This window comes from Triplophysa rosa, linkage group LG19 (genome assembly GCF_024868665.1).
Source record: "Triplophysa rosa linkage group LG19, Trosa_1v2, whole genome shotgun sequence".
NCBI lineage: Eukaryota > Metazoa > Chordata > Actinopteri > Cypriniformes > Nemacheilidae > Triplophysa > Triplophysa rosa.
The window spans coordinates 4,352,605-4,370,262 of NC_079908.1; the positions used below are offsets into that span (position 1 = coordinate 4,352,605).

General features: G+C 36.8%; 2 protein-coding genes across 2 annotated transcripts in view; one reads left to right on the plus strand and one right to left on the minus strand.

Annotated features, from left to right (window-relative positions):
* Positions 1-11,984, plus strand: part of LOC130570011 (rho GTPase-activating protein 26-like) — a 103,699-nt gene extending 91,715 nt beyond the window's left edge. The window contains exons 21-24 of the mRNA XM_057360060.1: positions 5,086-5,121; positions 5,994-6,104; positions 9,212-9,303; positions 11,134-11,984. Coding sequence (XP_057216043.1) covers positions 5,086-5,121; positions 5,994-6,104; positions 9,212-9,303; positions 11,134-11,222 — 328 coding nt within the window. The 3' untranslated portion in view covers positions 11,223-11,984. The remainder of the gene's footprint in view (positions 1-5,085; positions 5,122-5,993; positions 6,105-9,211; positions 9,304-11,133) is intronic.
* A 1,922-nt stretch (positions 11,985-13,906) lies between these two features.
* LOC130570012 (glucocorticoid receptor-like) overlaps positions 13,907-17,658 on the minus strand; it is a 95,537-nt gene continuing 91,785 nt past the window's right edge. Inside the window, 2 exon segments of the mRNA XM_057360061.1 lie at positions 13,907-15,392; positions 16,795-16,952. Coding sequence (XP_057216044.1) covers positions 15,240-15,392; positions 16,795-16,952 — 311 coding nt within the window. The 3' untranslated portion in view covers positions 13,907-15,239.

A 17,658-nucleotide genomic window follows, 5' to 3' on the forward strand; every position in this document is an offset into this window, starting at 1 on the left:
AAAATTCAATTTCAGAATAGTGGTCAGAGGACATACATCTGAAACATTTTGTAAAGGGTTTATTTTTCTGAAGTAATGTGGCCCAGCAGTGGATGAAATTTCTCTCTGGCCTCCCTTGAACTCACTGTGATGTCATTAAAGTGTGTGGCGAGGGATGATCGTGGAAGTACAGGATTACCCTCTCAATACTATAGTGCACACAGTCGGTTGATATGGGCCTGAATGGGTCGAGCAGGTGGAAAGATTCATTTCAAAGGAAACAACTCAAGCACTTCATATCATCACTTTTCGGCTCGGTTAAAAGTTCACATCCGTGAAGAGTACAACACTGAGAGATTTGTAGAGGTAGAGCTCAGTTTGTGACTATAGTTTTAGGTGTGTAGATCGATTTCAGATAATGGATCCGCACTCGCTATGCAAATCTTCTTAAATTGGTATTTTTTGTTGTTGTTGATTGCTCTGTTGCAAAAATAAAAAAGACCACCAAAAAAAAAGTAGATAAAAAGCAGTCTTTGTTTGGTTATAATGTAACAATTTATTTTATATACTGTAGAATTTATGTTTCATCATTTATATGAATATTTTATTGTATTAAATGACATTAAAACTACTCAACAGGTCTTGATTATTTTGCGGAGAGATTGCGGAGGTCTATCAGAAGTTAAGTTTGGGCCATGTAACGTTTATGTTCTTGCTGCTGAAATAGTCAGAAAATAGGCGAGTATCTGAGACACGAGACGTAAGCAAAAATTAAAGTCATCTATATGGCATATTCTCTTAAGAATACTCATTAATAATCCATATGATAATTTTGTGTCAGAAATATTTACATATAATCTTTTCTTCTTAATGCATCTCAGAGCTTTGAGGGAGAGCAAGATGTTGAGGGAATAATGACTCACATGTGTTTGTCACACACAGCTATCATACAGCTTCAGAAGAGCCTTTGGTGCTTTAAGTGTGTTTTCGTGCTTTGTTAAGCTCAACAGAAATGCATGATGTCATTGTCTTAATACTCTAATAGTCTAATACAGGGGTTCTCAACCTTTTTCACTCCAATGCCCCCCCATTGCATTTAACAATATTCAAAACCCCCCTCCCACTCACAAAACCTCAAAATTTCTACCCAATAAAATATTTTAGAGCTTAATAATAACTGGAAAAAACATTTATTAACTATACAATTGGCAAAATAATAAGAAATATCTTTTTTTAATGTATTTCAACGCTAATTTTGTCTCATTTTAAAATTGAGGCCCCCTTGAAATTCAGCTGGAGCCCCCTTGTGGGCCTCGGCCCCCCCTATTGAGAACCACTGGTCTAGTAAACTACATTTAAAAACAGAACTAAGGTCTTTGAATAAAATGCACAGCTTGCAGATAAATACTGTAACTTGGATAATAAATTATAATTAAACATACAAACATGTGATGATACTTTTGTCATCTCCAGTAAATCATTTTCATGGATTTAGCTGAAAATCCACCCTTTTCCATTTCAGCACAGTTGCAAGCTCTATTTATTTTGGGAGCTTAATCTGGATACTTGTTTTTGATATTAGGAGATTAATAGTCGATGTGTGTGTGTTGATTTAGAGGTGAGGATGAGCCGTGTAAAGCCACAGCACTAAGATGATCTGTATGAAGTGTGTGACTGCTGATATATTCATCTCTATAAACCTCCGGGCTCAATGAGGAGCTGACGTTTGATAGATTACCTGAGGAAACCTGTCATCAATTGAATTACACTGACCATGACTAAGCCTTACTTAACATTCAACGGACTGAATGAAAAGGTCAAATGAACCATGAAGTGATGCTTTTAATGCAGTTTCTACAACTAGCCAAACATACAATATTTTTTATTTACATTTACGCATTTGGCAGACGCTTTTATTATCCCAAGCGACTTGCATTGCATTTTCCTCTACATTTGTTTCTAACTATGTGCAATCCCCTGGGATCGAACCTACGACCTTGGTGTTGCTAACGTCATGCTCTTACCACTGAGCTACAGGAAAGCTAGTTTAGCTCTGTATTGTATGCAGAAATAAACAATACAGCAAAAAAAAGATTACATTCAGTCAATTAGTGGCCTAGTAAATCGTTTTAAAAGTGATTTTAAATCCTTGATTTTATTATAGTAAAATTATAAAATGCAAAAATAATTTATTCATTTTTGTACTTTCTGTAAGTACAGTTTTACTGCTCATACCATGGTTGAACTATGGTTACTGTAGTAAAACCATGCCTAATTTGTGGTTACCATGTTTCAGGGCTGTACAGTGCGACATATATGTCACACATGCTAAGAAAATATCGGTCAGTGCTACGAATAAATTTAATAGTGTAGCACACGCGATACAGTTTGGCAGGCACATTAGACAGAGCAGCTTGTTGTGTGAAGTGCGTTTGATGCTTGTTCGCTTGTTCGTGTGTGAGGTTAACTAATGGCGCACCGCTATTTATTTCCTTTTTTATTTCGTTTTTGCAACTTGTTTTCCAGCTGCATCGAGTCCATTGATCTAGAGCCCTATGATCTGTGCGATGTGGGAAAACATGGAAGGAATCACGAAGGCTGAATTCTACTATTTAAATACGTCCTCTGCTTGTTCTGCGTGTCTATGAGTGAATGAGCTGCACAGTTTAACATGTTACAAGCGTGACACTCGTGGATTTGTCAGGATCTTACTATACGAGGACGTGAGCACATGAACTTCATCCACAGAGTTGTTCTAAGTTTATTTTACGAGCATTTAACTGTTTAAGTGAAGCTACTGTCAAACACACTGAAACTCAAGCGTCTTCGCGACGACCTGCCAAAATAAAAGTCTGTTTAATTTGATCCCTATGATAAAATAATTAACTTGTAGAAAATGTATAAACTGTAGTAAACACTATAGTATACTTTAATATTTACTATAGTAAGGTTCAAATGTACTATAGTACACAATAATTTACTGCAGTTTACTGTAGTAAATACAGTATTTGTATGAACAAATGTATTTACTACTTTATAGTAAAGCACTGAAAATACAGAACTCAGAAAAATGTAAAAGGAAAAAAAATGAATTTGGTGAAAACAAAAAATGATATGGCTCTAATTTATCTATTTGTATAACGTTAATGTCCTTTTTCAGTTACCTGTCTATTTCTGTGATAACCTTTATTTTTATCACAGTTTTCATGCGTCTTGTCATGTCAGTCTTTCACGTTGCTGTTGGATGACTTTGTCACTCTTGAGGTTTGATTTTGTTTAAATTTAACAGACACTGGACTGAATGACCACAATACATCTAGAAAGGCTGATTAAATTAAAATTTGGAATGGTCTCTTTTTTGCCATAGCTGTATAACAGCACAGAGTATTTTAGTTAAATCTGATTTCGGTCCATCATTACGTCTAAATGTACAGACATTTAGATCATTACACTTTACTCAACCCATGAGGTCATACCGCTCCCATGACAACCCCACTATCTCTCTGAATAGATGCTCATCAGTTTAGCGGCTTCATTTGGTGCTGTGCAAATAAAGATGTGTCCACTTCCTCATTGTGTGTTGCCTGAGAAAATGTTCATTTCATTATGGATTTGAGCTGTTGGTTTGGGTACACGAGTACATTGACATGAGAACATGGTGTAAAGTCAGTGAAGTGCATCAACCTGCAAAAGATAAGGATTATAATGAGAAAAAAACATTAGACGTAATATTGTATTCCCATATATGACAAAATAAGAACACGTTGTCTATGATGCGTGTCACCTCAAAACTGATGCAGTGATGCAAAAGATGAAGTCTGTGTGCTTTCTGAAGAGTCACTGTTCATTGTTTCACTCCATACAGCCTGTGAGTGTTATCCACAAGTGTCCTACGCCCCATGTCGAAACTTCCGGTTCAATCTTAACAAACGCCATATTTCAAGTCTTTCGTTTATAGCAGAATTTGAACTTTCACACTGACAGCACTTATAAACTACATCAGCATTCTGTCCACTACTTTATAGAGGAATAGATGATGATTTTTATACTTGACGACAGATATTTAGCAACTTTATCGATTCTGTTGTTGTGACAGTAAACCAATGAGCAATTTGAAAATCATGGAGGATTTTCAGTTTCTTTACATGATGTCGATTGTGTGCTAGTTAAAGATGTGGTAAATCGTTTTGTTTATAAAATGATTAGTGGAAGAAATCTACTGAACACCAAGCATACCAGATGAGAAATGTAGTCCACATGATGTGATATATTCCAACAGATTTTGACAACACGTCAGTAAAATACAGTAAAGAATCCTTGTAAATCCAGTTTACTGTCTCGCTTTTTTATTGAATACCATACAGTGTGTTGATGATAACATTAATCTATTTGAAGTCTCATTTTCTGATCAACAGAATATAGGGATGTAACGATTCACCGTGAGCCGGTTGAAAATCGGTTATAATGAGCGACGATTCAAATCGGTTGAGGCTTGAACTGAATCGCAATACATTTTTTGAACAGCAGGGGCCGCTATTTTCACTGCAAACCTAAACGTGGATGCAGATATTTCTTAAATGCAAAAAAATCCAAGAAAAGCACAGACAGTATTAGTTTGTTTATATTAAAGAGACTTTTTCTATTATTAATTTGTTATAAAATTGCAGTTTAGTTTTGTTATTTGAAATAAAACATTATTTTATCATACAAAGAAAGTTTTGTTATTTGAAATAAAACATTTTATCATACAAAGAAACGTGAAGCATTTAAGAAATAATGCAAGGGACGTTGTTCATTTCTAATTTGTTTCAACTCATTTTTTCAAAATAAATTGTGAGTAAATCGTGAATAAATCGCATCGTGAGATTAGAATCGTGAACCGCATCGCATCGTGAGCTAAGTGAATCGTTACATCCCTAACAGAATAAGTTATTCAAGGTGTAATACACTACTTCCGCCACTTCACTGGAAGTTTCAGCTACGTTCATTTTTAAGTAGCGCCCTCCGGAAACTTGTGGCTACTGTACAAACATTCAGTTTTCATAATTAAATAGATAATGAAACTGTCAAGAATCCATATTCACCCGTTTCCTTTCTGTCTTTCAGTCAAAACCCAAAAGCTCGCAGCAACTCGTCCACCAGGTAAGATTGTCCAGCACTTGTTTTATTACACAAATGAAGGAAAAATCATGAACTCCTTTGCTTTTATGGTATTTCGCACATCCGTGTGTTGCATATGGTATATTAACACTAGGGCTGTCAATGTTAATGCGTTAACGCATGCGATTACTTTTATTTTCAGATTAACGCGTTAAAAAAATTCAACGCAGCATCCATTTGTTTTGTCACTCTTTGTCTAGCGTTACATTATATACTCAGGCTCTTATTCATGTAAAGGCTTTTAAACCATTTAAGCGTGGTTTGAAACAGTTGCTTTGACGCGTTCAGTACTCAGACACTGGTCTGGTGTATACAGTCACGGGTTAAAGGCTGCAAATAAAAAATCATCAATTTTTATTGGAGACATCAGTAACAGTACTAATATCAGAATGTTGGCTTTCATTCATAAAATGATGCTGTTCAAGAAATCTGTTGTTTCTACATTCATTTGGAGATTACATGTGAAATGATTAGAATGTAAAAGTATGTTTTAAAACATTCATTTGACGTGCGATTAATCACAGAAAGAATGTGTGTAATCAGATTACTTTTTTAATTGACTGACAGCACCAATTAACACAAATGACTACTAATGTTTCCTCTATGTTTGCATGTTAAACTTCATAGGAATTATTCACCCAAAAAGTTTGTTCACCCAAGTTCTAGCTGTTCACTCTAAGAATGAGAACTCTTGATTCCATACCAGATCATTTCTGGATAAATGATTCCTGTAAGAATGAAACTATCAAGCATGTTAGAGTGTGTACAGCTCATGATAATAATGTGAAAGCTACTATACTGTACCAAGAGTTGGTGCTGGGGGTTATATAGTGATGTGTGTGTGTGTGTGTCAGTGGCAGTCCAGCTTCACCCAGCCCCGCCTCTCCACGCTCCCCCTCCTGGCCGATGTTCTCTGCCCCCTCCAGCCCTCAGCTGGCCTCTTCCAGTGAATCCTCTCCCATCAGGTGTGTGTCCTATTACACCTCTATCTATAGCACTGTGGGTTTCCAATCATTGACAACAGTTAGTCCTGGCTGTGCACATCTGACTAAACACATGAGCACTCTACTAATGTACTAATAACCTCCTGATATTATCATCCTGTCAACTTTCTTAACCCTTGTGTGGTGTTCACGCTTTTTTTTACTCAGTCAGTGTTTGCGAGCCTAACGGACCTAAAAGTTTTATTCATTTTTAAATCAATGCAGGCCATAATGTATGAAAAATACTTGACAGATGTTTATTTTATTTTGATTACAAGCAACACAATATATGTGTGATTATTTACATTTATAATTATTTATCTTGAACAATGTCTACAAAAGAATAGTCACATAATATTTTTTAGTAAACCTTAAAATGGGAGTCAACCCGAAAAGCACACAAGGGTTAAGAAATTATTATTTATGTAAAACCTTCACCTAGACCACTTACTGTATAGGTGTGATGTAATGTAAATACCTTTTAAGACCTTTAATGGTCTAACACTTCACATACGTTAGTGTACGTAGAACATATTTTTTGAGGTCGACTATAATGTGATAAAAGTTGCGTCGATTTCGACTAGTCAATGATGTCATTAATAAATAAAATAAGAGCCAGGAAATGTTTTGCAACTAGATTTGATGAGTGTGGGCAGTAAGACACTGGTGTGTGCAGGCTGCGGGAGAAAGGCAGGAATCCCGCAAAATAGCCTTTAAATATTTAGTATCTAAATACAAATAAACTGTTGTTCATCTATTGCACAAGAGCAACAACAACTAAACTAAAATAAAACTTTTTTAAAGCGCGAGGTCAGTGTGCCGTAAAAGAGCAGCAGGTGGATCTCTACAGCAGCATAACGTTACTTCAGATCTGAAGCGTGTGTACAGATCAAACTTCCCTGACACTTTGCAACAAGTCAACTGAAAGTGTCATGTGCACTAATAGATGAAACAACAGAAAGATGTGTCGAGTTTGTTTGTGACAGCCTATGACTTAATAACAACGTCAATATATTTATTATCCTCATGCAGCAGACACTTTACCATAGCGGACTTACAAACGCACAGCAGCCAATATGAGAAACATTTTTATTTATTCTGTTTCTAATAGCATGTTTTATTAAATGGGGAACTAGTACAAAAATAGCCTATAATATTAAAAGATCTACGTGTAGAAGCTAGCGCACTGAAACGTTACCTGCAAGCTTTTGCGGCGTCAGAACAAATCGTGAATGTTGCGGACGAAAACAGGACACATTGTGAATGATGCATGCGGAAGCAGGACAAGATAACATATATTATTGCCAGGAGTGTGACAGAATCCCACCGAAGCGGTTGGGTTGGAATGACATCCGTCCTGCTCGCGGCTCTCTTGAAACAGTCAGCTGTCTTCTTAAAGGTACAGTGTCAAAAAATCCCATGACCCGCGACTAGTTCGTGTAACCATTAGTCTGTAGTGCTACCCACATTTTAGTTCATGATTCGGTCACATTCCTTTAATGTGGCGGTATCACAGTAGATTGATGGGATTGAATAGCAATACCAATGTACTGAAGATTTTTTACATGAATGCACCTGGGTTAAAAATAAGATGGTACTACCATGGTACACGGTAGAAAACATCGTATTACTATAGTGCCTTTTTTGTTACTTGATTTCTTACTGTGCTGGCAGCTTTGTAATATAATGGTTATGTTTCTGTGTTACTTACAGTGTCCAGCAGGGGCATAATTTCCACTAGGGACAAGGGGGACATGTCCCCTCCACTTTTCAAAATCCCGTTTGTGTCCCCCCACTTTCAAATTTGTTTATGATTTTTAACTGCTCGCCGTCAAGTAGGACCGAGCAGTATTCCTGTGTCGATGCGGGCGTCGCATGCACACTCTAAAAATAGCTCACTTAAAGGTTGTTTTCAATCACGTAGACGGCAGCAAGTGATTTTCTCCATAGGAATTCACTATGACAAACTCAAAGTACTTCTGTTTAACGACCAGGTAAGCCCAAATTTCTGTCAAACCTTACTTGTGATAAACACTAGCTTCTGTTAAAAGAACGAGCCCTTATTAAACGGATAAAGTAAAAAATCCCGTGCTAAGCGTTTCTTTCCCAAAATCCTGATAACAAGAAAAGGTTTATGTTCTCAGTTTGTCGCTGCCTTGAGCCACGTTATGTGGTTTCTTTCAAATAAACAAGCTTAACGTGAGACTATTGTTATCCCTGGAATAAGTGCTTGTTCTTTTAACAGCAGTTAGTGTTTATGACAAGGCTTGACAGAAATGTGGGCTTCCCTGGTCATTTGTTTAGGTACTTTAACTTTGTTTAGGTACTTTAACTTTGTTTTAGAAAGTCATCGGACTCGTCTCCTCCCGACCGCAGATTCAGATTCAAATCAAAAACATTTTTCCCCATTTTGTGTCCCCCCACTTTTCAAACCAAAGTTACACTCTTGGAGTCCAAAAAACCTCAAAGAACAAAACAGTATCACCATCCGGTTCCATGTCCTAAAACAAATGATTTGAGGCAATTGTTTTATTATGAATTGTTGAATTCATCAAATTAATTGTTTTACAATGTGACATATGTTCAATCCAAAGTTCGTTTATGGAGGTCGTCCCACTCGGTGGCCATGTTTGCGACACCTGTGGTTGAGCTGCCAACGTGTAACCTACGTCAACATATATAATGTTTTATGTTAAATGCATTTATTAATTTTAGGTTTATGTTAAAAACGAGTTGTACTGTTCAGTAAAAGATCTTTTACGTTTTTATTAATTTACCTACGAAAGGTTCTGTAAATGTTGTCAATTCTATTACAATATAACAGATGTTATTCAGAATTGTTTTGTTCAAAACATCATAACTCAGTGGTAATGGTGAATCCAGTATTGTGTATTGTGAGTTGAGTGTACCATTACACCAACAAATAACATTGTTAAATTATGCTCATTACAATGATACCATGGTAAATTTGTGTTTATTATTATTATTTTATGTATTGTTTTACTATAGTTGTAGTTACTGCAGTAAACTGTAGCAAAAGCATGTTGAATGTTGGTAAGGGGGATATTTAACTTGTTTTCTGTTCTCAGCCCTCCGCTACGAAGCGCTCGTGCCCTGTACGCCTGTAAGGCTGAACATGACTCTGAGCTGTCCTTTATCGCCGGGACCGTCTTTGAGAACGGTGAGTCTGTAACCACCAGCAGGTGTAGCGTGTATATCTGCACTGAGCCATGATGTAAGACATCAAATCAATATATTTGCCTTGAGCTCTCATTAGGGGCAGGAGGTAGAACAAGTCTTCTACTGTGTGACACCTGAACCTCCTGATCAGATTCGTGTTTAATGAAACCAATAGAGCTTGACTGCATCATTCAACACACACTGAAGTGCAAAACAATGAGAAATGAAAATGTACTCACCCCGTTGTTCTTCCAACTACAGCTGTGGAACGATCAGCGTTTTCATGGACATAAAACTGAATCTCTTTTATTTGAAAATGTTATTTCTTTCTTTCTGACTGTAATTTCAGACTCTGCGCTTCCACATCCTCTTTCTACTGATAAGTTTACCATAAATAAACCACATAATAAAGGAGGCTGTAAAGTGCAACTACACTATAAATGACTAACATAACTATACTCACGATTAAAATCAATAAAGGCATTTTTTCTCTGTTTGAGCATTTGAACCAATGGCCTAGTTTGGTGCGGGGCTAGCTGTGTGACTGACCAATGACAGACAAGGGGGGTGTTTTGGAAAATGTTCACTATTTTTGCAGTTCTAGTGGTAGAATTGTTCCTTAAAGTTCCTGTCCATCATATGATTTACTACAGTAAGCTGGTAATGATCAGGTTTGGTTTCACAGAAAATGGCAATTTGACATCATTTCACGTAAACATAACGTACGTAAAATAAATTGCAGTTTTGCATTACAAACAGAGATGGCGACAGGGAGACCAATCCATAGTGTTGAGACATAAAAGCAAAAATCGTGGTTCCAGTCACACAAGTACAATGGAAGTACATGGGCCGGGAAAATACACTCATTCACACATGGATTCAGAAGTAAACAACATTATTGTGATCAAATAATTTACTGCCAATGCGCCCTTTTCACATGATGTTATGCATCTTCCGTTCTGTCGCGAAGCAGTGTATCATTACTTCCGCTAGCACTCCAGTTCATAAGGTGGCGGTAACGCATCTATAAGCTGGTTTGCCAACCGCCAGTAAAACTGAAGAAGTTTCTTCCGCTAGCACCTCAGAATGGAGTTTACCAAGTCCCTTACACATCTGCCACAAATACGGCTAGATGATGTACAACGTTGGGATGAGAGAGATGCGAGACCGCCGGTGCAACGTGCAGCTGACGCGAGTGACGGCCCTCGTCCCGCTCTGCTTGTCACAAACGTCTTGCAGACAAATTTTCGCTAACGACAAGATCAAAGCTAGAGAAAGGATACAAATTCTTCGTTGAACAGTACCTGTTTTATTATGAAGGTAGTGTTTTCTTTTCTTTTTGTGTTAGCGAAGGTGCTAGGATAAGTACTTGAATACGTGTTCTGTCAGTTTTTTTTTCCACTGTTGTTAAATTCCAGCGCGACGGCAAAACGGAAGTTCTTCTTGTTTGTTGCAAGACGGATGTTATGATACACTGCTTTGTGAAAAGGCGGAAGTTAAGTGACATCATTGTGAAAAGGGCCTTTCCCTCAAAGGTATTAGAGTTCATGGGCACGACCGGTTCACGAGTTCATCCACCTTGTGAAGTAGTTCCGCTGGTCTAAGATGCAAAAGATGATTTACACCAGTGGAACCCCTTGAAATGGGCGAGCCAAAGTCATTTAATATAATAATAGACATTTTGCTTTAATTGTCCTCGACGTGAATCCAGAACATTCCTTTACAAGTCTGGGTGTTCAATGCTATTCAATCAAAGTACAGAAACTTAAAAACAGAAAAAGCTGTCAGCGGTACCCAAAATCAACTTCTGTTTTTTTATCTTGCGTTACAGTTCACAAGTCAAGGGAACCCGGCTGGTTGGAAGGCACTTTGGATGGGAAAACAGGGTTAATCCCAGAGAACTATGTGGAGTTTTTCTAGTTGGAAGGGACTTTGGATTCGAGTCGAGACAGGCGGGGTCACGTTTTGAAAAGATCCTGAACTCAAACACAGAAAGTTAGTATGCCATGTGATACTATGGGTTTTGGCAACCGTGGCATTCCCCTAGCGTGTCATTATACAGCGTCTGCCACAGTTTAAATAAAACCAGTTCAACCCAAGGTAAAAGAGAAAATAAACCCTGGGACCAACATGTTGCTGCCTAAACCACAATCTTTACATTTTATAACAGTGGCTCCTTATGAGGAATGATGGACAACAGCGCTATTATGTGTGAGCACTTGCCATGTGCTGTTTCTATGCAGTCTAGAGGTTTCTTGAATGTCTTTCAGATGCTTGTTTTGATCTGTTTTGTTTAGAACTACTAAGACGAACAGTTCCTGTTAACTGGGGGGAAAACTCTTGCACTCTTTTGTATTTGAGGAAGCAATTTTCATTTTTACGATTTCCTTTTTTAGCCTGTAAGTAAAAAGTGTGTACAATATTTCTTAATGTGAATTAATGTCATATGTAAAGCACTCTTATTTATGATGCATCATCTCTCAAAGGAGTTTTGTGTTCTGGAGTGAATTAACTTTGTACATAAGTTACAATTGTTGAGGTATAATTTGATTTTTGTAAAATGTGAATGATATATTTTTATCGTTGCATACTAACTTAATTTTTGGACGTCCCAATTGAGCTTACATATTTTTAAAAGAGAAAATTGTGTAAAATTTTATGAGCCTTAATATTCTTTAGTATATCAAATGTAAAATTGTTTAGCTTTTTCTATTAAATAAAAAGAAAGTTGATAGCTCAACTTTCATTTAAATGCATTTTGATGTCCATTTTATTTTTGCAATAAGAAAACTGCAACTATTTGGCGCTGGTTTAGTCTCGAGTACATTTGGTTCAGATGAAATATAATGTCGAACTAAGCATGTAAAAAGAGCTTTTCATCTACTGGACAGCTTATTTTGGTAAAAATGACAGTGAACTGTACAGACGGCCGAGAGAGAAATAAACCACCATGCCAGGTCTAGAAGTGTCACAATTCAGATGCAAGAAACAAAATATCAAACTATCACAATGTAGCTTCACAGTATAACAAACACACTATTGTCCTTCCAAACAACTTTTGTCCAACATTTAATCAAATAGGTGTAAAGATCGACATTGACTACAGGAGGGGTGTGATACAGAAGTCATACAAAACTATTTTTAAACAGATATCCTTTACATTGGATGACTTTTACATATAACTGAAATGCAAACAAACAAACAAACAAACAAAAAAAGACTTTAATGAAAGCCATATACCAGTGAATTATGATTTGCCCTTAATCTTTAAAGATAGTATTTGTATGAAATTTTGTACAAAATAGAATAGATTATGTCAGGCCAGTATAAGGGTAGTGCAAATCTTCAGGCTCTGATACATTAACACACAGCTGTCTTTTTTCTATTTTTATTTATTATATATATTTTTGTAATGACTAGTAAATTTTACAACATTATACATGAGACCAAAGCCTAAATCTTTATAAAAGAAATAGAAAAGGATAAACTAAAGTACTAAAGTTGAGTAGTAAGTGCTACTTTAAAATGTAACTGCTTTAAATACTTTTTTTTCTTTTTAAAATCTGCGTTGCTTTGGTCACTCTGTTGCACTATACAAAATATACTCCAGTCCCCCCCGCGTATAACGTTAAGCTCTCAATCTTTAAAACAGTGATCACTCGTATATTTCTCCTATTGATTTGTAGAATTTACATTTACATACAACATATGAACACTTCAAAAGTGCATCTGCAATACATCTCTTGACAAAAAAAGATATAGAACTTGTTTTTTTTTTAGGTATTAAAATTACTCTATTGTAAAATGATTTGTATATCAAAGAGGATTCGTTTTGACTATATATCTTATATTTCAAAATGTTCAATGACAATTCAGTGTTCTCCTGAATTTAAACAATCTACTTGTATGGCTCACGGACTCCCTTTGCAAGGCCTACTGTAAAACGATTAGAAAATGAGAAACATCTCACAAATCCAGCGAGTCTCATAAAATATGCGAACATATTGGAGGAATCCGAGGGGAGGGCACGGGACATGTGCTGTGTACATTTCAATTTCAGGAGGGTTAAATAAAGCATGTGGAAATGAATGTTAAACGGCGACTCGTAACACTGGATATGAATGTAAGCTAAAGCGCAGATCATTCCCGATGTCAGACTCTTATTACAGAACTGTGAGGAACACATACAGCTGATGACAAGCAACGGTGTTAGTGGGATTTAACCTTGAACCCTCTGATCACCAGCACAAGAGTTTTAATACTGTTCATGGCCGCAGCGGGTCAGGATGATGTTATTTGACACTGAAGACTTCCAAAGCCAAAACTGGACGGCTTGACCCCTCCCAATAAATAAACTGAGCTGCATTTGACTAAATAATGAGAGTTAAGCTGAACGTTCAAGCAAAAGGATGAAGGATTTGTTATAGGGCTGCAACTAATCATGTGCAAAATAAAAGAGTTTGTTTACAATAATAATGTACATAGAAATACACACACATGCATGTATAATTTTAAGAAAAAATATACTACATATGAATTATTTATATACAATATAAATTATATATAAATATAAATGTAAATATTTCTTAAATATATACATGCGTTTGTGTGTGTGCGTGTGTGTATTTATAGATACATAATTATTATACACACTACATTCACAAATATTATGTAAACAAAAACATTTATTTATCGCGACTAATTGTTATTCAGCCCTACTTTGTTAAATGTTTTAAAGTGCAGCATGTTGCCAAAAATAATATGAATTAGAAGCCTGTAGTTATACATCAGGCAAAATGCACAATTCTGTCATTATTTACTCATGTCATGCTTTTTAAAAAATATTTCTTTTAAATGATCCTTTTATGATCCTACGATGAGCACTGGAAAAACAAATCTTCCTTTTGTTCTTGAAGTTAGCACAAAAGAAAGCATCTGTTGCTTGGCACATGAAAGGCGAAAGAGAGTGGGTTACACGCTTACTCGGTCTCAGATGGGTTCTCACATTTTGTCAAGAGTATTCTGACAATGAAGAAACAATTTGCAATGAAAATGAAATAAGAAGAATTTGATATATGGCAGAAGGTAAATACAACCAACCTGTCAAGTATACACACAAATGGGGGGGGGGGTTGGGAGTATTCTCATCTACACCTGATCACAATGAATGGACGATAATTCTGACCCTCAACCATCAGCTCTCTGAATTACATCTGAACGCATGTAACAGGCGATGGATGGTCAATTATTCCAAGTGAACCTGCTAATAATCCACAAACAAAAACGCATGAATAATTCAATATTTCGATTTCCAATTTCAATGGAGCTTCCTGTGACTTGGAACATATTAAAGACTGCGTGGCGTTTAATAGTGTTTCATACAAATACCTTCGATGAGACTTCAAAATGAGCACAAAAGGGCCTCGTGTTTCACGGGCTGCTTGGAGGTTTCCACAAGCACCTCTCGAGTTAAACTTTAGCACCTCGGGGGACCTTTAAGCTGCCAATTCCAGACAACCATCGCAGCCGCTTCGGATACGAGTGGAAACAGGCGCGACAAGTGTTATCACACATCGACACAAAAGCACGAACGCAAAGTCTTAGCCTGAGAAACGGCTGCCAGTCAGTTCGCCAAGCGCAAAAAAGGCACGATTTCCCTTTTTTGATAAACCCATGTAAACATTTCAGCAGTGTACATGCAAAAAAAGAGAAAATGGCGAGGTCTTTCGCGAAGGACGTGAAGGCTTGAAGAGTTTGAAAAGCGTCGAGAAAGTTTACTCCGCTGCTCCGTTGTAGATGATTTTCACCCGTTTCTTCTCGATTCGAAGTGATGCCTCGCTTCATTCGGGACGGTTCGGGAGGGGGAAGCGGGCGTGTGGGACTAATGCTGGTAAGGGAAGGGTGGCATGATTAAGGCATTGTTACGAACTAAGGCAGTCATTTCTGATGAAACAGAAGTGGCTTGACGCTCCCGTCTTTAAATTTTGGTAGCTGGTGGCTGATGATCTCCGCCAACATCTCGGGAAACTCCACACTCAGGGATTTATTCACAAACGTGTAGAAACAGAAGCTGAGGAGGCCTTCCACCATCTGTGGACAGAAGCGGCATTTCAACAGGGGTTTTTAACACTGCACAATGAGGCCAACAATATCACCCCAGGATACGGGTGCTGTAGAGCGCACAAATCTACTGAATGTTGACCTCTGCATGTCTGCATGTCACACTTAACATAAGATGTATTTAAATAGAAACACAGCTAGTTCATTTTTAGGCCTAAAATGACTAAGTTTTGCGATGTGTCAAACACGCAATTAATAACACCACACAAGTATGTGTTGTTTTATGGCGCTAGGAACCCCAGCGGCATGATCCTGAAGACAAATGTGACACGAGATAACTCACATAAAGGCATCAATTCTTCATCTTTAATCCCAGTATATGGTACTATCACAGTAATTTGTTGCAACTTCTTAAATGAATCCATAAATAAATGATGATTTGTATTCCATTAAATGATTTATACCCAACTAAACATGCCGAGCAGATCTACATTTCTGCATTACTCTCAATAGCAATTTCATACAAATGCAACTGTCGTCATTTCATTTATTGACTGCATATACATGATTTTCATCGTATGTTTGGAATACGCTCTGTTATGAGGTACAGAATGGGTGCGTTTAACAGCGCATAAGCGGTTATTCAAATCTTGAATGATTTAATGGACAGTAAACTTCTGTGATTTCAGAGAAATGTAAACAATTATGTTTGTATGTTTTCAGGAATTATTTGTATCATTTTGAATTGCTCATGGGAACAATATTGTGCAAATAATTATAATGATGAAATGCATTATTGAAAACTGACGTAAGCCTAGATATGATTATGCTTTAAAGGAGTAGTTCACCTTCAAAATGAAAAATCTGTCATCATTTACACGCCCTCTTGTCATTTCAAACAGGTATGACTTTCTTCCGCAGAACACAAAAGAAGATATTTTGAAAAATGTCGGTGACTGATCAGCACTGGCCCCCATTCACGTCTATTGTAACCGATGCAAGTAAATGGGGAGCTGTTAACAACATTCTTCAAAATATCTCCTTTTGTGTTCTGCGGAAGAAAGAAAGTCATACAGCTTTGAAATGACAAGAGGGTGAGTAAATGATGACAGAATTTTCATTTTGAAGGTGAACTAATCCTTTAAGTTGATTTAAATTTCATCAAAATGTATTTATATACAAAACCACATACGTTTTTACGCGCATCAATATTATTTTGTATAAAATAGCCAGGTTTAACTGTTCCAGGTTTAACTTTTCCTTTTTTTCATTTACTGTTTTGATATACAGTACAGTGCAGCTCTGCTAAACAGCCAAATTTACAAGCATCTCTCTTAAAACTTGCACCGTACCAGCCAAGTGTATGTGTCTGTTTGTGCGAACCTGTTTGTCAAACATTTCCGTCTGCTAATTGTAAGAAATCCCAGTTTACCTCCTGCATGGAGTCCAAGAGCTTAGTGAGCTGGTAAAACCTCTGCCAGTTCTGGCTGGAGTTCTCCTCTCGTTTCACAATGGCTTTGCCAAGCTCCTTGATGTATGACATGCGGATCTCATCGAACACGGCCTGGCTCTTGAGCCCGTCTTTTGGTACTGTAAACACACCACGAATGAGGTCAGAATGACCCGTAATAGAGACATTAACATATTACGCAAATCATAAAAAAATGTGAAATGTAAATCATAAAACCGCTCTGGTGTCACGTGTGATGGATTGGAATGTGTATAACTGCCTCTTTCCGACTTTCAATTATTAGTTTGACATGAATGATTTTACAAGTTGGGCGGCTCGGACTGCTCTTTCTTTGTTGACCTTGTTGACATCATGTTGTGTCAAACTCTATTTGGTCAACGGACATCAGAGCAGTTTGCAGTAATAGTTTTTGCAACCGTTGCGTTTTTCCTCCCTGTTTCAGCGACTGGATAACCGTCTTCGCATTGCATAACAAAATATTAAATCAAGTGAGGTGGTGTATGATGCGGAACAAGGTTATTTTAGTTTACTGAAATTAAAACTTTCATAACCTTCCTGTTCATTGAAATCAAATCAAATATTGACCTAAAAATGATTGGATAAACTTAACTCAAGGAAAATTTGAAATAATGCCTCAAAAATAAAGTTTAAAGCAGTAAAATTATATCAATAAACAAAAACTAAAATAAAAATGTATTTATCTTATACAGCAACATTAAAAACAAACCAATAAATGATAAAATGACAAAAGCATATAGCAAAATTGCTAAAACTTGTACTAAAATGAACACAACTAAAAATCTAAAAATAAAAATAAAAGCAAAA